Source organism: Bos indicus x Bos taurus, chromosome 5, assembly GCF_003369695.1.
Source record: "Bos indicus x Bos taurus breed Angus x Brahman F1 hybrid chromosome 5, Bos_hybrid_MaternalHap_v2.0, whole genome shotgun sequence".
NCBI lineage: Eukaryota > Metazoa > Chordata > Mammalia > Artiodactyla > Bovidae > Bos > Bos indicus x Bos taurus.
The window spans coordinates 75,904,507-75,924,146 of NC_040080.1; the positions used below are offsets into that span (position 1 = coordinate 75,904,507).

Genomic DNA, 19,640 nt, shown 5'->3' on the forward strand with positions numbered 1-19,640 from the left:
TATTTGCCATGAAGCAATGGGATCAGATGCCATGATCTTAGTTCTTTGAATGTTGAGTTTTAAGTCAGCTTTTTCACTCTCTTCTTTCACCTTCAAGAGGCTTTCTGCTATTAGGGTGGTGTCATCTGCATATCTGAGGTTATTGATATTTCTCTGAGCAATCTTCACACATTCCAGAACATCTTCAAGTTTTTCCCCAGGGAATTCACAGGGACTCTTCTCCCTTCATCTCAATAATTTACGTTCTTATCTCTCCTGTATTAGAACCCTGTGTTTAGAACCCCCATATTCTAACTTATTTGCTCTTTTTATTTTTTATGTATTCATATTTATGGCTGAGCAGGGTGACTTGCAGGATCTTAGTTCCCCAACCAAGGATTGAACTTGGGCCCTAGCAGTGAAAGCACCAATTCCTAACCACTAGACAACCTGAGAATTTCCAGAAATACATCATTTTGGAATTTCTAGAGCCACATGCCTTTTTAATGTACATCTTTTTAAAGTGGCAAAAAAAGCATGTTATTAACAGACCCAGATATCTTCATCTCTCTAATATGAAGTTAAAAGCAAATAATCTTAAATGAATGTTTGGCAATTAATGTTTCAGTATTTTCTCTTTTCTGGAAAGGATCTACATATCCAATGAATATTCATCTTAAATTTAAGGTTACAGAATGATTTTGAAAGATATTTTTAAGTAGATGTAGTTTATAAAATATAATGATGGTTGCAAAATTCATTTATAAACCTTTTCCCCACTTAGTAGCAGAAGTAGTAGTAGTTAGTCACTCAGTTGTGTCCAACTCTTTGTGACCCCATGGACTGTAGTCCACCAGGCTCCTGCGTCCATGGGATTCTCCAGGCAAGAATAATGGAGTGGGTTTCCATGTCCTTCTTCAGGGGATCTGCCCAACCCAGGGATCAAACCTGCATTGCAGGCAGATTCTTTACCATCTGAGCCACCAGGGAAGACCCTTTTGCTCACTTATATCCATTTAATTCATGTGTTCTTAACAATTATGCTTGAGTTGCCATGAAACTTTCATGAGATATTAAAAATTAACCATCATTTTGAGTTACTTTTCTTGTTGAAGAACCAGGCAAGTAGCAAAAATCACAAGAGGAAAGAAACTTAAAATTTACACATGGCTTTTTTCTCTACCATATTGACATATATCAAGAAAATCATTTTTATTGTAAACTGAGTTCTTAGATTGAATTTATAATTTTATCATTTCAAGCATCTAGTAGAGATAACATATATTTATTTGATAAGGCTGATTCATTTATTTTTTAAAAAATATTGACTTAGTTATTTGGCCGCAACAGCTCTTAGTTGTGGCAAGCAGGATCTCTATTTGCAGTATGTGGGATCTAGTTCCCAGACCAGGGACTAAACCTGGGCCCCCGGCATTGAGAGCTAAGAATTTTAGTCATTGGACTGTCAGGAAAATCTCATGACTAGTCTTAATTTATACAAATAATTCTATTTTCTTTAAGCTAATTAAATAGAGCACAAGTTTTTAGGAATACCATCCAGAGGGAGAAAAATATCACATGTATACAACATACAAACATAGATATACACAGACATATAGCATTTGGTCCCATCACTTCATGGGAAATAGATGGGGAAACAGTGGAAACAGTGTCAGACTTTATTTTTCTGGGCTCCAGTGTCACTGCAGATGGTGACTGCAGCCATGAAATTAAAAGACACTTACTCCTTGGAAGAAAAGTTATGACCAACCTAGATAGCATATTCAAAAGCAGAGACATTACTTTGCCAACTAAGGTCCGTCTAGTCAAGGCTATGGTTTTTCCTGTGGTCATGTATGGATGTGAGAGTTGGACTGTGAAGAAGGCTGAGCACCAAAGAATTAATGCTTTTGAACTGTGGTGTTGGAGAAGACTCTTTAGAGTCCCTTGGACTGCAAGGAGATCCAACCAGTCCATTCTGAAGGAGATCAGCCCTGGGATTTCCTTGGAAGGAATGATGCTAAAGCTGAAACTCCAGTACTTTGGCCACCTCATGCGAAGAGTTGACTCATTGGAAAAGACTCTGATGCTGGGAGGGACTGGGGGCAAGAGGAGAAGGGGACGACAGAGGATGAGGTGGCTGGATGGCATCACTGACTCAATGGACATGAGTCTGAGTGAACTCTGGGAGTTGGTGATGGGCAGGGAGGCCTGGCCTGCTGCGATTCATGGGGTCACAAAGAGTCGGACACAACTGAGCGACTGAACTGAACTGAACTGATAGATGCAAAACAGATCTCATAGCTTTCATTTCAATTTAGTCACATTTCAGGTACAGTTGTACAAAACTCTAGAGCTTATAAAAAAATCAGATCAGACCAGATTAGTCGCTCAGTCGTGTCCGACTCTTTGCAACCCCATGAATCGCAGCACACCAGGCCTCCCTGTCCATCACCAACTCCCGGAGTTCACTCAGACTCACGTCCATCGAGTCAGTGATGCCATCCTCTGTTGTCCCCTTCTCCTCTTGCCCCCAATCCCTCCCACCATCAGAGTCTTTTCCACTGAGTCAACTCTTCGCATGAGGTGGCCAAAGTACTGGAGTTTCAGCTTTAGCATCATTCCTTCCAGAGAAATCCCAGGGCTGATCTCCTTCAGAATGGACTGGTTGGATCTCCTTGCAGTCCAAGGGACTCTCAAGAGTCTTCTCCAACACCCCAGTTCAAAAGCATCAATTCTTTGGCGCTCAGCCTTCTTCACAGTCCAACTCTCACATCCATACATGACCACAGGAAAAACCATAGCCTTGACTAGACGAACCTTTGTTGGCAAAGTAATGTCTCTGCTTTTGAATATGCTATCTAGGTTGGTCATAACTTTCCTTCCAAGGAGTAAGTGTCTTTTAATTTCATGCCTGCAATCACCATCTGCAGTGATTTTGGAGCCCAGAAAAATAAAGTCTGACACTGTTTCCACTGTTTCCCCATCTACTTCCCATGAAGTGATGGGACCGGATGCCATGATCTTCGTTTTCTGAATGTTGAGCTTTAAGCCAACTTTTTCACTCTCCACTTTCACTTTCATCAAGAGGCTTTTGAGTTCCTCTTCACTTTCGGCCATAAGGGTGGTGTCATCTGCATATCTGAGGTTATTGATATTTCTCCTGGCAATCTTGATTCCAGCTTGTGTTTCTTCCAGTCCAGCATTTCTCATGATGTACTCTGCATATAAGTTAAATAAGCAGGGTGACAATATACAGCCTTGACGTACTCCTTTTCCTATTTGGAACCAGTCTGTTGTTTCGTGTCCAGTCCTAACTGTTGCTTCCTGACCTGCATACAAATTTCTCAAGAGGCAGACCAGGTGGTCTGGTATTCCCATCTCTTTCAGAATTTTCCACAGTTTATTGTGATTCACACAGTCAAAGGCTTTGGCATAGTCAATAAAGCAGAAATAGATGCTTTTCTGGAACTCTTTTGCTTTTTCCATATTCCAGCGGATGTTGGCAATTTGATCTCTGGTTCCTCTGCCTTTTCTAAAACCAGCTTGAACATCAGCAAGTTCACGGTTCACATATTGCTGAAGCCTGGCTTGGAGAATTTTGAGCATGACTTTACTAGCGTGTGAGATGAGTGCAATTGTGCGGTAGTTTGAGCAATCTTTGGCATTGCCTTTCTTTGGGATTGGAGTGAAAACTGACCTTTTCCAGTCCTGTGGCCACTGCTGAGTTTTCCAAATTTGCTGGCATATTGAGTGCAGCACTTTCAAAGCATCATCTTTCATGATTTGGAATAGCTCAACTGGAATTCTATCACCTCCACTAGCTTTGTTTGTAGTGATGCTTCCTAAGGCCCACTTGACTTCACATTCCAGGATGTCTGGCTCTAGGTCAGTGATCACACCATCGTGATTATCTGGGTCGTGAAGCTCTTTTTTGTACAGTTCTTCTGTGTATTCTTGCCACCTCTTCTTAATATCTTCCGCTTCTGTTAGGTCCATACCATTTCTGTCCTTTATCGAGCCCATCTTTGCATGAAATATTCCTTTGGTATCTCTGATTTTCTTGAAGAGATCTCTAGTCTTTCCCATTCTGTTGTTTTCCTCTATTTCTTTGCATTGATCGCTGAAGAAGGCTTTCTTATCTCTTCTTGCTATTCTTTGGAACTCTGCATTCAGATGTTTATATCTTTCCTTTTCTCCTTTGCTTTTCACTTCTCTTCTTTTCACAGCTATTTGTAAGGCCTCCCCAGACAGCCATTTTGGTTTTTTGCATTTCTTTTCTATGGGAATGGTCTTGATCCCTGTCTCCTGTACATTGTCATGAACCTCATTCCATAGTTCATCAGGCACTCTATCTGTCAGATCTAGGCCCTTAAATCTATTTCTCACTTCCACTATATAATCATAAGGGATTTGATTTAGCTCATACCTGAATAGTCTAGTGGTTTCCCCTACTGTCTTCAATTTCAGTCTGAATTTGGCAATAAGGAGTTCATGGTCTCAGCCACAGTCAGCTCCTGGTCTTGTTTTTGCTGACAGTATAGAGCTTCTCCATTTTTGGCTGCATAGAATATAATCAATCTGATTTTGGTGTTGACCATCTGGTGCTGTCCATGTATAGAGTCTTCTCTTGTGTTGTTGGAAGAGGGTGTTTGTTATGACCAGTGCATTTTCTTGGCAAAACTCTATTGGTCTTTGCCCTGCTTCATTCCGTATTCCAAGGCCAAATTTGCCTGTTACTCCAGGTGTTTCTTGACTTCCTACTTTTGCATTCCAGTCCCCTAGAATGAAAAGGACATCTTTTTTGGGTGTTAGTTCTAAAAGGTCTTGTAGGTCTTCATAGAACCGTTCAACTTCAGCTTCTTCAGCGTTACTGGTTTGGGCATAGACTTGGATTACTGTGATATTGAATGGTTTGCCTTGGAAACGAAGAGAGATCATTCTGTCATTTTTGAGATTGCATCCAAGTACTGCCTTTCGGACTCTTTTGTTGACCATGATGGCTACTCCATTCCTTCTGAAGGATTCCTGCCCACAGTAGTAGATATAATGGTCATCTGAGTTAAATTCACCCATTCCAGTCCATTTCAGTTCGCTGATTCCTAGAATGTTGACATTCACTCTTGCCATCTCTTGTTTGACCACTTCCAGTTTGCCTTGATTCATGGACCGACATTCCAGGTTCTTATGCAATATTGCTCTTTATAGCATCGGACCTTGCTTCTATCACCAGTCACATCCACAGCTGGGTAGTCTTTTTGCTTTTTGTCCATCCCTTCATTCTTTCTGGAGTTATTTCTCCACTGATCTCCAGTAGCATATTGGGCACCTACTGACCTGGGGAGTTTCTCTTTCAGTCTCCTATCATTTTGCTTTTTCATACTGTTCATGGGGTTCTCAAGGCAAGAATACTGAAGTGGTTTGCCATTCCCTTCTCCAGTGGGCCACATTCTGTCAGATCTCTCCACCATGACCTGCCCATCTTGGGTTGCCCCACGGGCATGGCTTAGTTTCATTGAGTTAGACAAGGCTGAAGAATAGTTGGATCTATATGGTGTTTGTGGCAGATGGAACATGGTTTCCCCTCAGATGACTGGTGCCTTTTACCAAGATTTTTATTAAGATTTTTGCTTGTCTTTAAAAGATAATCTTATGGAGGCTGTCAACAAAATGTGGATCAAGGGAGCTTATGAAAATATGAAGTAACAGTTTGTTTTTCAAATCTCTCTTTTTTTTTCCAGTCTCATGCTTGCTTTAGGTAACAATTTTCTCTTTGCATGTTTAAATTTCAAAGATATGTTAAAGTCAATATTTCCAAAGTACTGAGAAAGAATTGTAGGTTTTAATCTAAGAAGGAACTCAGGGGCATATTTGCCTATTATCAGAAATCTAAGCCTATTTCTATAACATTTTTCTTTTCTTTTATAATAGGATAGTTTAATGATATTTTAAGTTTCTTTTTTTTTAATTTATTTATTTTTTGTAGCCCAATCCAGACTATAGGACATTCTGGACATGGTGGGATCCTTCTACAGAATAACAGACAATACATCAAGACTTCCTGTGCATTTTCTGGGCCTTTGTCAAAACTTTTTCCTGGTTATCAATATTTATGTAAATTATAAACCTCCTTGAGTGATGTCTGCAGGTTTTGACATTTATTCTCTGATCTTCTTCTTTTAATCTTGTTAACAAAGTATTTTGTTTCGCTTTGTTTTCTCAAGTAACCAAGATATTTTTCTGTAGCTATCTTTGTCTTTCTTTTTCTTTTCTTTTCAATAGGATCTTACCATAGGTAAAAATAGGACCTTTGTTTAAAATGCAAGCTCTCTTAAAAATACTTTTTAGATATAAAAGTTCAGATGTTCAATATACCTCTTTCAACTGTGACTCCAAACCAATGAGTCTTTTTATGGCTTAAAACCAATATTAGGGTGGCTCAGATGGTAAAGCGTTCGATCCCTGGGTTGGGAAGATCCCCTGGAGAAGGCAATGGCAGCTCACTCCAGTACTCTTGCCTGAAAAATTCCATCGATGAAGGAGCCTCACTGGCTACAGCCCATGAGGTTGTAAAGAGTCGGATATGACTGAGCAACTTCACTATGGACATGAAAGGTGTCCTCTAAGAAATGTAGCCCTCTCAAGATGCAGAACGTCTCCAGAGAAAGTCTAAGAAACAAAGACTTTCCTTGTCTCAGGTGACAAAGAAAGCTCAATTCCCACAAAGTGGGACACCTTAAATGACTGACCTCCTAAACTATGCTACCAGAAAGGTGATACTGGGATGAGAGTTTTTTCCTTCCCAAATCAGACAATGAAAGTAGAGGCAATAAAGTCCCCTTATGAACTGAGACCCTTTATTAAGACAAACTCCCCTGAAAGCCAGCATGTTTGGACAAAGAGAAGGTTGCCTGTCACTTCATGTCTTCAGCTCCTAGCTGGCTGACTAGCTGCTGATGCAAGCCTGACAGACAACCTGTGTTTCCAAGCAGCAGAAACCAGAGGGAATATTCTCAGTGGTTACAAAGCCAAATTCTCAGGATATAAAACAAAACAATTGGAGATTCTCATCTGATGATTTTTCATCGTTATGACAAATGAAAGGGACAAAGGAAAATGTGACTCCTTCTGGGAGGCTAAGGATCAATAACCATAGGTGTTTATTACCAAAAACATGTTTACAAGAGTCACAATTCAAGATCTATTTTCACAAATGTTTTTCTCCTGCCACTGTGAATTTGGAAAGGGAGGGACAAGGAGAAATATTTATCCTCGTCTGTTGACTGTGCACTACAGACAGAGAGCTGGGAGACCGACGTGGTAAGAATTCTTACCTTCTGTTAGTTGTCAGCTATCCCAAGGCTCAACTTCAGTCTCCAGGGAGAGAGGGGTGTTCTGGGTTTTCACTGTCCCATCTACAATACTAGAAACTGTACAGGAGGAAGCATGTGTTTCATTTTACTCTTTTCGGTTTTTGGCTGGAGCTCTGTAATAAAATACAGATTAACAAGAGAAAAGGAAACAAATATACTAACATGTACATCTCATGTATACTTATGAGAAATGTGGGGATAAATAACTCAAAGAGGTGGCTGGAATTTGGACTTATAGAGCATCTGAACCAAAGAACAGTATATAATTAGAGGAGCGACTACAGAGAGGAAAAGAGTAGTAGGCTTCCAAATGTATCAAATTTGGGGATGATAAATACATTTGAAACTAATGGCAGATAGTAACTAGTACTAATGTTTGTTCTGTATAGTCCTCTGGGGCTGTATTGGGGCTGATAAGTGTTCAGGGTTGTTGGTGATTAATTTATGCACAAATTTACGTTATGCTTTCTGGAAAATAAGGGGAGGACAGAGAACTTGTCTTTGATCTGCTTTTCCTCCATTGCCTTCAGCTCAAAATAATATTTGTCTCAAAGTGGAAGAGTGACATATTCTGTTAATCTTCTGTCAGTCAGTCAGTTCAGTCGCTCAGTCGTGTCTGACTCTCTGCAACCCCATGAACCACAGCATGCCAGGCCTCCCTGTCCATCACCGACTCCCAGAGTTTACCCAAACCCATGTCCATTGAATTGGTGATGCCATCCAACCATCTCATCCTCTGTCGTCCCCTTCTCCTCCTGCCCTCAATCTTTCCCAACATCAGGGTCTTTTCAAATGAGTCAGCTCTTCGCATGAGGTGGCCAAAGTACTGGAGTTTCAGCTTTAGCATCATTCCTTCCAAAGAAATCCCAGGGCTGATCTCCTTTAGAATGGACTGGTTGGATCTCCTTGCAGTCCAAGGGACTCTCAAGAGTCTTCTCCAACACCACAGTTCAAAAGCATCAATTCTTCAGTGCTCAGCCTTCTTCACAGTCCAACTCTCACATCCATACATGACCACAGGAAAAACCATATCCTTGACTAGACGGACCTTTGTTGGCAAAGTAATGTCTCTGCTTTTGAATATGCTATCTAGGTTGGTCATAACTTTTCTTCCAAGGAGTAAGTGTCTTTCTGCCATAAGGGTGGTGTCATCTGCATATCTGAGGTTATTGATATTTCTCCCGGCAATCTTGATTGCAGCTTGTTATAGGTTTTACTACAAAGTTCCCTTGCTTTACAATGACCTTTTATGTTCTAATGTGGAAATGTGAAGTAAGGCTTTGTTAGAAAGAAGTTAGGAATGTTGTTCACATGAGGCTTACTGATCATAGTAAAACATTGATTTATAAATTAAGAATTTACAATAGACACCAAAAGAGTGAGTATAGGAATCTGTGATCAACATGGTGCTGGGCTATTTACCAATCAGAACAACAGGAGTGTGTCATGTTCTTTGTGAAAAGTGTATATAAAATAATTTTAAGTGAAAAAGATAAAGACAATATGCAAAACACCTTAATGTAAATGAATGTTAATCCAAATGGGAGCTCATTACCAGTTGAGTAAAATGTTCATTCAGGTTTTTTTCTTTATACTTGTTCAACTTCATAATAAAATAAGAGGAAGTTCCTCTTTTGGCAATAATGCTAACTCCAGTTCTTCCTGAGAAATGTCTTTAAGCAATGTCATTTCATTATTTTCTGCAGGTTAATTCTTACGATATCAGAATATATCTCTTCAAAGATAAGAAGAAAAACTTTACAAGTGTGTGGACCAAAAAGCTCTTTCTGTTTTCCACATGACTCAGAGGGTGGAGCCACCAAACCAGTGAGATAAGAGGGGAGTGAAAAGATGTTAAATAGCAAGTCCAGCTCACCCTGGTCAGTCTGGACATTTGACTTCTCAGTCAACATGAAGGCTCTCATTATTCTGGGGTTTCTCTTCCTTTCTGTTGCTGTCCAGGGCAAGGTCTTTGAGAGATGTGAGCTTGCCAGAACTCTGAAGAAACTTGGATTGGACGGCTATAAGGGAGTCAGTCTGGCAAACTGTAAGTAACTCTTCTTTCTCCTTCCAAACAGTTAACCAGGTGTGGATCTAACAGAGGATGAATAATAAGCAAGGGACTTTGAGTGAATGGGCTTTTTCTTTGTTGGAGGATTTGTACACTTACCATGGTTAAAAACATCAACTTGCTCCTTTAGAATCAGATGTACCAGGTGAAGGATTGAAGAATGGGAGAGTCAAATTCTATATCATTCTAAATGTAAGACTAGAAACTATAAAACTCCTAGAGGAGAACATAGGCAGAACACTCTCTGACATACATCACAGCAGGATCCTCTATGACCCATTGGAAATAAAAGCAAAAATAAACAAATGGGACATAATTAAACTTAAAAGCTTCTGCACAACAAAAGAAACTATTAGCAAGGTGAAAAGACAGCCTTCAGAATGGGAGAAAATAATAGCAAATGAAGCAACTGAAAAACAACTAATCTGAAAAATATACAAGCAACTCCTACAGCTCAACTCCAGAAAAATAAATGACCCAATCAAAAAATGGGCCAAAGAACTAAATAGACATTTCTCCAAAGAAGACATACAGATGGCTAACAAACACACGAAAAGATGCTCAACATCACTCATTATCAGAGAAATGCAAATCAAAACCACTATGAGGTACCATTTCATGCCAGTCAGAATGGCTGCCATCCAAAAGTCTACAAGCAATAAATGCTGGAGAGGGTGTGGAGAAAAGGGAACCCTCTTACACTGTTGGTGGGAATGCAAACTAGTACAGCCACTATGGAGAACAGTGTGGAGATTCCTTAAAAAACTGGAAATAGAACTGCCTTATGATCCAGCAATCCCACTGCTGGGCATACACACTGAGGAAACCAGAAGGGAAAGAGACACGTGTACCCCAGTGTTCATCGCAGCACTGTTTATAATAGCCAGGACATGGAAGCAACCTAGATGTCCCTCAGCAGATGAATGGATAAGAAAGCTGTGGTACATATACACAATGGAGTATTACTCAGCCATTAAAAAGAATACATTTGAATCAGTTCTAATGAGGTAGATGAAACTGGAGCCTATTATACAGAGTGAAGTAAGCCAGAAAGAAAAATACCAATCCAGTATACTAACACATATATATGGGATTTAGAAAGATGGTAACAATAACCCTGTATATAAGACAGCAAAAGAGACACTGATGTATAGAACAGTGTTATGGACTCTGTGGGAGAGGGAGAGGGTGGGGAGATTTGGGAGAATGGCATTGAAACATGTATAATATCATGTATGAAACAAGTCGCCAGTCCAGGTTCGATGCACGATACTGGATGCTTGGGGCTGGTGCACTGGGACGGCCCAGAGGGATGGTATGGGGAGGGAGGAGGGAGGAGGGTTCAGGATGGGGAGCACAGGTATACCTGTGGCGGATTCATTTCGATATTTGGCAAAACCAATACAATATTGTAAAGTTTAAAAATAAAATAAAATTAAAAAAAAATAAAAATAAAACAAAAACAAAAACAAAATAAACATGCCAGGTCCCCCTATACTCCTCTAGGGCCACTAAATTTGCCAGCTGGCACTTGTAGGCTGATTATAAAATGTTTCAACACCTGGGATATCTCTTTCAAGCCCTTGGTGTCTGACTCTAGCCATTTCCAGTTTGGAACTTTGGTTCTGCAAGCCTGAGTAAGGCGTTATTTTTCTCATTTTTATACTCCTACCAAGATGTTGGGCGTTTAACAACAATGCTTTTTCAAAAAATCACATTGAATTCATAAAACAAGAACAAGGACAGTAGGAACCTATTTCCTTTCAGTCAATATCCATATATGGATTCCTGAAATGCAACAAGAAATGACATTTTATTATTTTCACTCAAGTTGATTAATTTGCATTTTCTTCCTCAGAATTCAAGATGTGCATTAAGTAAAAATTACTCTGTATTTTAGTCCATATTTGTCAAGGTCACCACTGTATTTTTGAAATTGAACTCAGACATTTCCCCTGTATAACTATTTTTGAAAGAATGAGCAAATGACTAGATGGATAGATGCATGATATAGTCTTTCCTAGTTTATGATTCCTGTTGTTCAGATTCTAATTTGATACCCAAATCCACCTTTCAGTTCAGTTCAGTTCAGTTCAGTCGCTCAGTCGTGTCCGACTCTTTGCGACCCCATGAATCACAGCACACCAGGCCTCCCTGTCCAACTCCTGGAGTTCACCTAGACTCACGTCCATTGATTCGGTGATGCCATCCAGCCATCTCATCCTCTGTCATCCCCTTCTCCTCCTGCCCCCAATCCCTCCCAGCATCAGAGTCTTTTCCAATGAGTCAACTCTTTGCATGAGGTGGCCAAAGTACTGGAGTTTCAGCTTTAGCATCATTCCTTCCAAAGAACACCCAGGACTGATCTCCTTTCTCTTAAGGACGCTTTAACATGAAAGTGTTAAAATATTTTGCAAGGAAAATATTTCTTTATATTAATACTTATAAAAGTCATTAGTAAAATATTATTATTTAAAAGAACTGATTTGTCTATAAAGTATAAATCATGTCCTGTTGTTGTTTTTCAACTAAAAATACATTTTTTTCAGGGCTGTGTTTGACCAAATGGGAAAGCAGTTATAACACAAAAGCTACAAACTACAATCCTGGCAGTGAAAGCACTGATTATGGGATATTTCAGATCAACAGCAAATGGTGGTGTAATGATGGCAAAACCCCCAACGCAGTTGACGGCTGTCATGTATCCTGCAGCGGTAAGACAAGATGATGTTGAGTGATGGCTCAGCCCCCATCTGGTTATACCTATAAGAACAGAGATTCAGTACAAATGAAAATGTCTTGAGGAGTTCATCAGGGACCTAGGAAAGCTCCATATTAATTTCTAGAAGCTCTATATTATCCTTCTCCTAATTTCTTAAGTAAGAAATTAAAGAGCTGGTATGATAAAAGGTTACTTGTTTGCTAACATCAAGAGTTTCTGTAATGACCTATGACTTTATTATAACTAGACTTGTTGATGCTCTGTAGAAAACAATACCATTTCTCTTTCTTATCTTGTTTAGGGAGATTTAGGGATAATTTGGTTGTGAGGTCTTTTTTTTTTTTTAATCTATTCTCCTTTATTGGAAAACAAAGAATTATTAGTTAAACAAAGAGGAGGAATACATGTGATCATTTTAAAAAATTATTTTTACTTTTAATGATGAAATGTTTTAAAAAATAGTAAATTAGAAACATTAATAGACATCAATATGTTCATTATGTACTTTAACAGTTCTTAATATTTTTTAATATTTACTTCTTTTATGTATATAAATTATATGCGAAAGTGAAAGTTGCTCAGTCATGTCCAACTCTTAATGATCCCATGGACTCTACAGTCCATGGAATTCTCCAGGCCAGAATACTGGAGAGGGTGACCTTTCCCTTCTCCAGGGGATCTTCCCAACAAATTATATATATGGGTTTTTTTTTCTTGCTTAGCGATTTAAAGAAAATTAGAAACATTATGATACTTCATTTCTAATTTCTTTAGCTTGCATCTCCATAAGATACAGTTCCTATATAGATATTGTCATTTGGACAAGTTAATTTACAGATCTGTTTAATTGCAGTGAAAAAATATTCTATTGAGTTCCTTTTAAAATAGAGATATGGAATTTTTAGTGCATAAAATATTGGAGAACAATTACAAAATTTATATTGTTAAAATTTTAAATATTAAAATTCTTAATGAGAAGATTAGTCTAAGAATATTCTTTTGTATCCAGTTAATTTTCTTTAAAAATATTTTGTATTATGCAATAATATGTGGTCATTGTGTAAATATTCTTACTACTCTGAGATGTATGACCACCAGCAACTTTTGGTGCCCACAGTTTCTTTCAGAATATACATCACTCATGGACATGAATGTAAAGCTAAATTACATATATCTGTACTCAGATATGAACATGTAAGCAATGTGTTTCAACAAAACAGAAATTGTACTAAACTTACTACTTTACAATATGCTCTTTATTGTACAAAATTATTTTTATCAACAAATACCAATCTTTATTATATTTCAAGATGAATAAATTCCACTAATAAAATGTTCTATAATTTATCAATCCAAATCACACTGTTAAGCACTCAAGCTGTATTTTCCCCTTTTATTAATTGCTATGGAACATCTGGTACACACATCTTGGGTACATCTCTTATTACTTCTTTAGGATAAACTTTCAGTAACAAAGTTGGTAAGCAAAAAACTGCTAGACTGGTTTCTGCATGTCTGCTTGTTTTATTTTGATTTTATAATCCCTGGTAAAAGAGAACATTCTATCACATTAGTTAATAATTCCTGGAGCTTCCATTGACTTTGGCAAATGAAAAACAGAATGCTTCTTTTCATGTCAAATATGATGGAAAAGAATTTTCCCATGGTGTTCACAGACACATGGACTTTTTTTTTTTTTCACATTAATATAGTCTATTTATTATTGACAAAGGTACAAAAGTAATTCAGGGAAAAACGGCTTTTTAACAATAGTGTTGGAAAAATTAGACATCTATTTGAGTAAAATAGAACTTCAGCCTATTCCTCATCTTATATAAAATTAACTCAAAATGGATCATGCACATGTGGATAAACTGTTAAACTATGAAACTTCTCGAAAAAGAAAAGATAAAAAATATGTGATTTGAACTAAGCAGAGAGTTCTTCTATATAACTTCAAAGTATGGTCCTTTGAACTTTTTTAAAAATAATAAACTGGATGCTACCAAATTCTTAATCTAATGCTATGCAAGTAATTCTAGCCAGAGAATAAAAAAGGCAAGCTGCAGACTGGAAAAAATACTTTCAAATCATAATTGACAAAGTACTTGTATTCAGAATATATAGAGAACTTCTAAAGGTTCAACAGTAAGAATAAATTCAATTAGAAAATAAGAAGAAGTTTCAGTAGACCTCTTGCCAAAGAAGATCAGTTCAGTTCAGTCACTCAGTCGTGTCCAACTCTTTGTGACCCCATGAACCACAGCACGCCAGGCCTCCCTGTCCATCACCAACTCCCAGAGTTTACCCAGACTCATGTCCATTGAGTTGGTAATGCCATCCAACCATCTCATCCTCTGTTGTACCCTTCTCCTACCCTCAATCTTTCCCAGCATCTGGGTCTTTTCAAATGAGTCAGCTCTTCCCTAGGTGGCCAAAGTATTGGAGTTTCAGCTTCAACATCAGTCCTTTCAATGAATATTCAGAACTGATCTCCTTTAGAATGGACTGGTTGGATCTCCTTGCAGTCCAAGGGACTCTCAAGAGTCTTTTACAACACCACAGTTCAAAAGCATCAATTCTTCGGCACTCAGCTTTCTTTATAGTGCAACTCTCACATCCATACATGACTGCTGGAAAAACTGTAGCATTGACTAGAGAGACCTTGACACATGGACTCTTAAAACATACTTTTAATTGTTCTTTCCTCAGCCTAAGAGAATAAAGCTGGCCGAACCTAAACTTAAAAAGAAATTTCTATGAATGTTGTTTTCATTTTCCACCATCTCCTTTTCAGAATTAATGGAAAATGACATCGCGAAAGCTGTAGCGTGTGCCAAGCAGATTGTCAGTGAGCAAGGCATTACAGCATGGTATGTTGTTCTTGTTTGTGTGTGTGTGTGGGTGTGTGTGTGTTTTCTCCTTCCAGTTCTATTGAGATGTAATTGACACACAGCACTGTAGAACTTTAAGACAAATAGCAGAATGATTTGACTTACATATATCATGAAATTATTACCACAATAACTGGTGAACATCCATTATATCATACGGATACAAATTAAAGAATTAGGAGAAAAAATTTATGTGTGATGAAAAGTCTTAGGCTTTACTCTGTTAGCAATTTTCACATATAACAATAGCCATGATAATTGCATTTATCACGCTGTACATTCCGTTCGTAGTATTTATCTTATACCTAGAACGTTGCAGTACCTTTAAGTGCCTTCATTCACTTTCCCACCCCTCACTTCACCCACTACAACCTCCACTGGTAACCATAAGTTCAGTTCAGTTGCTCGGTCATTTCAGACTCTTTGCAACCCTGTGGATTGCAGCACGCCAGGCTTCCCTATCCCTCACCAACTCCGGGAGTTTGCTCAAACTCATGTCCATCTAGTCCGTGATGCCATCCAACCATTTCATCCTCTGTCGTCCCCTTCTCCTAATCTGACCTCTTTTACTGTGAGTTCTTCCTATATTTGTTTGTTTGTTTTAAATATAATTGACCTACAACACTATGTAAGTTCCTGTTACAGAGCATGGTTTGTGTTAAGCATTAAAAAGGAGAACTGGGGACTTCCCTGGTGGTCCTCTGATAAGAATTCGTGCTTCTAATGCAGAGGATGTTGGACAGGGAACCACATGCCATTAGGTGCTGCTAAAAAAAGGTGGGACTCAGGAAGAATTGGGGTTTTTTTGGCAGCACTCCAGGGCATGTGGGATTCTAGCCTCCCACCCCACCATCAGGAATCAAAACCACTCCCTCAGCATTGGAAGGTCCAGTGGTCCTTAATGCTGGACCACCAGGGAAGTCTCAGGTAGAGCTGTTTTACCCTACTCTTCTGAGAGAAGGCAGAGAATATTCTCAAAGACATAAGTATGCTACTGACAACTGAAAATCACAGCTTTAGATTTATGCTAAACAATGTGGTACATAGAAACAATCTACTTTAACTGATTCAGAATCTAATTCTTTTACTCCTCAATTTATTTTAGGGGATTCTAGAGTTTTTAAGATTCTACAAATAATACCAATTTCTTGTCATATCTTGAAATAATTTTTGGAATTAAGTAAACGTGGAATGCACTCTGCAGTTGTGTTGTGAACAACACAGGACTCACCATTTGTGTTCAGCATTCTGTGCTCTAGTGAAGGCTGGTAGAGATGTGAAGTCCTTGGTATACATATCTCCAGTTAACAAATTACAATACTTGGATTTTTCTATAGCTTGTATTTCATGTACTGATGAACTATTTTGTTCTCCCAAAGGATTTGAAGTATGTACATTACAAGGAAGCTATGTTTTAGCCTAATTACAATTTGTTTCATCTTTCTCCACAGGGTGGCATGGAAAAGTCACTGTCGAGACCATGACGTCAGCAGTTATGTTGAGGGTTGCACGCTGTAACTGTGGAGTTATCATTCTTCAGCTCATTTTGTCTCTTTTTCACGTTAAGGAAGTAATAGTTGAATGAAAGCTTATACCACCGTTCCTTCAAGCAAACAATGGTTTTACAGAAGCAGGAGCATATGGTCTTCTAAGAAGCTTAATGTTTATCTAATGTGTTAATTATTTGACACTAGGCCTATAATATTTTTCAGTTTGCTAGTAAAACTAATGCTGGTGAATATTTGTCTAAATTTTTAATTATCTAATATATCTCCAGTATATTCAGTTCTTAATTAAAGCAAGAACATTTATGCACCTTGCTGATCATGAAGGAATATAAAGAGGGATTAGATGAACTGTTGCTTTTTCTTAATTTCATTAGCATTATGACAAATTCAGAGACAGATGAGTCTGCAACTATTGAAATAATTGCTGGTTAACCACAGATATGAAATGACGCATGCTATAAAAATACATTTTCATTAAAAACTTTGCAATTCAAACCTTGTCTTTGTTTGTTTAGAGCCATTTAGTGTCTCTGAAGAAATATCTATGTACATATTTTGAACAACAAAAAAAGGGCTTCCCTGGTGGCTTAGAGGGTAAAGTGTCTGCCTGCAATGCGTGAGACCCGGGTTCGATCCCTGGGTTGAGAAGATCCCCTGAAGAAGGAAATGGCAACCCACTCCAGTACTCTTGCCTGGAAAATCCCATGGACAGAGGAGCCTAGTAGATTACAGTCCATGGGGTCACAAAGAGTTGGACACAACTGAGCAACTTCACTTTCCTTTCCTTTTGAAAAAAATGACATTTAGCATTTCCAACATCCTCATCTATACCCAGACAGATATGCTGGAGAAAAAACCATAAGCATGGTGAAAGATCTTACTTAACTTTTTAAATTTTTTTGGCTAAGCTGCACAGCTTGTGGGATCTTAGTTCTCCATCTAGGGACTGAACCTTTGCCCTCAACAGTGAAAGCAGGGAGCCCTAACCACCAGACTACCAGGGAATTCCCCTCAGTTTAAATTCATAACCACAAATCTCAAATGGGCCCTCAAGACTACCTGGTCATATTAGTCACTTCTCTGCATTGGCGTCCCCACTCTTCAAAATGTCTGTCATTATTTACTTCTCCTCTCATTTCAAAGTCCAGGCACACATGCCAACCACTGATCTTCCATGCTCTCAGATCTCAGTAGATGAAGTCAGAACAGAAGCAACCTCATAAAAATTCTCCCCTCCTCGCCACCATAACCGAGCTCATGTCTTTGGGTCCATCCTCCCTTCTTTCCCCTTTATCACTAGGATAAAGAGCCTATGCTTTTGCCAATTGCAGTGTCTCAACAGGTAGTCTTCATCACAGCCCTCTCACTACCCCAATTTAGGCTAAGTTTTTCCTGCATTCTGAGTTTTTCCTCTTCACTGGATCATCCCCATCACTGTATTAACTGCCCTGGTAACATTCCAGAGCTCTTGGTGTACTCTACATAATCCTCGAAGTAAAATATTATTCTCTGCTCCTTTTAACAGCAACACTTCTGGGATGAGATATCTATTTTCATCTACTTCATGTCCTCACCTCCTTTTGCCTTTCAACTCTTCTTAACATGACTGCTACCTCACTTAGGAGAAATCTGCTTCAACCTGACTACATTCATGATGTCTTGGGGCCAATTCTAGTGATCAGCTGTTTTCTGTTCATCTTACTTGATCTCTCAGCAGCATTTGACAGAGTGAACCACTTCCTACTTCTAGAAAAGTTTTTTCTTCCTCAGCTTCTCCTCCTTAACATCCTGACTCAATGATGGCTCCTTCTCAACTCTTCATGGCTGGCTGATTTCTGCTGTTTGATTTTTAACTGTGGCAGTGCCCCAGGACTCAAGCCTATAAAAGTATTGGATAGACCTGTTTTACTTATTCATTTATTTGTTTCTTCTGGTGGAAGTGTAACTTTCAAAAGAATAGAGTGTTTCCCGCTTTTTCAGGAGATTGAAATATCTCAACCTTTCCCCAAATTTGCAAGCACAGGACAGCCTTTTAAGTTTTTGAACAGTTTGAGAACACAAGGCTGATACAGTGCCCAGTTGCTCTGGAATCCATCAGTGTGTAATTCCTGCTGCTGCTGTTGCTAAGTCGCTTCAGTCGTGTCTGACTCTATGCCACCCCATAGACGGCAGCCCACCAGGCTCCACTGTCCCTGGGATTCTCCAGGCAAGAACACTGGAGTGGGTTGCCATTTCCTCCTCCAATGCATGAAAGTGAAACGTGAAAGTGAAGTCGCTCAGTCATGTCCGACTCTTCGTGACCCCATGTACTGCAGCCTACCAGGCTCCTCCATCCATGGGATTTTCCAGGCAAGAGTACTGGAGTGAGTCGCCATTGCCTTCTCCAGTGTAATTCCTACAGAACCTCAAAACATCATCCAAATCAGGAGCTAAACACTGACAAATTAGGATCACCTAATCATCAGATTCTATGCATTGCATCAATTGTCCTATAAGTCCTTCTTAATTACAAAGTCTAATTCAGAATTGTGTTACATTTAGTTGTTATGTTTCCCAGTTTCTAAATTTAGATCACCTCTCATTTTCTCTGACATTTATGACTTTAACCCTTTTGAAGATCTCAAGCAGCTGTGGTATAAAATAGCCTAAGTTTTTTTTTTTTTTTTTATGTATATTCTCTGGAATAGGTTAGGTTATACATCTTTGCAGTGGAATCTTAACCAATGGACCTCCAGGAAAGGCCCCAAAAGTGAGGTTTTTTTAATGAAATACAGTTGGATTTTGCTTTTTATTAAGTCTGACTTTTCATTTCAGTGTCAAGCCATCCTAAGTGCTTTTTCTTTTGATTTTCAATACTTGCACTCTTCTCCTGCTATTTGCTCTTAGCCCACTTTTTCCATAAAATTTGATTATAGCTACTTTAAATAGCTTGTTGTTGTTCAGTCGATCAGTTGTGTCTGACTCTTTGCAACCCCATGGACTGCAGCACATCAGGCTTCTCTGTCCTCCACTAGCTCCTGGAGTTTGCTTAATCTCATTTCCATTGAGTCAGTGATGCCATTCAACATCTTATCTTCTGTCTCCCCCTTCTCC

General features: G+C 38.8%; 1 protein-coding gene across 1 annotated transcript; it reads left to right on the forward strand.

Moving 5' to 3' along the window:
* Positions 1-9,243: 9,243 nt before the first annotated feature.
* Positions 9,244-17,042, forward strand: LOC113893749 (lysozyme C-1). The gene is made up of 4 exons (XM_027543618.1): positions 9,244-9,399; positions 11,973-12,137; positions 14,943-15,018; positions 16,491-17,042. The coding sequence occupies exons 1-4, from the start codon at positions 9,264-9,266 to the stop codon at positions 16,555-16,557; spliced, it is 444 nt and encodes a 147-aa protein (XP_027399419.1). The 5' UTR covers positions 9,244-9,263; the 3' UTR covers positions 16,558-17,042.
* The last annotated feature ends 2,598 nt before the right edge of the window (positions 17,043-19,640 follow it).

Bases quoted from the DNA above. Each gene is read 5' to 3' on its own strand.
- LOC113893749 (XM_027543618.1), top strand. From the start codon at position 9,264: ATGAAGGCTCTCATTATTCTGGGGTTTCTCTTCCTTTCTGTTGCTGTC. The intron at 9,400-11,972 runs GTAAGTAACTCT...CATTTTTTTCAG, and splicing joins GGGAGTCAGTCTGGCAAACT to GGCTGTGTTTGACCAAATGG. The intron at 12,138-14,942 runs GTAAGACAAGAT...TCTCCTTTTCAG, and splicing joins CTGTCATGTATCCTGCAGCG to AATTAATGGAAAATGACATC.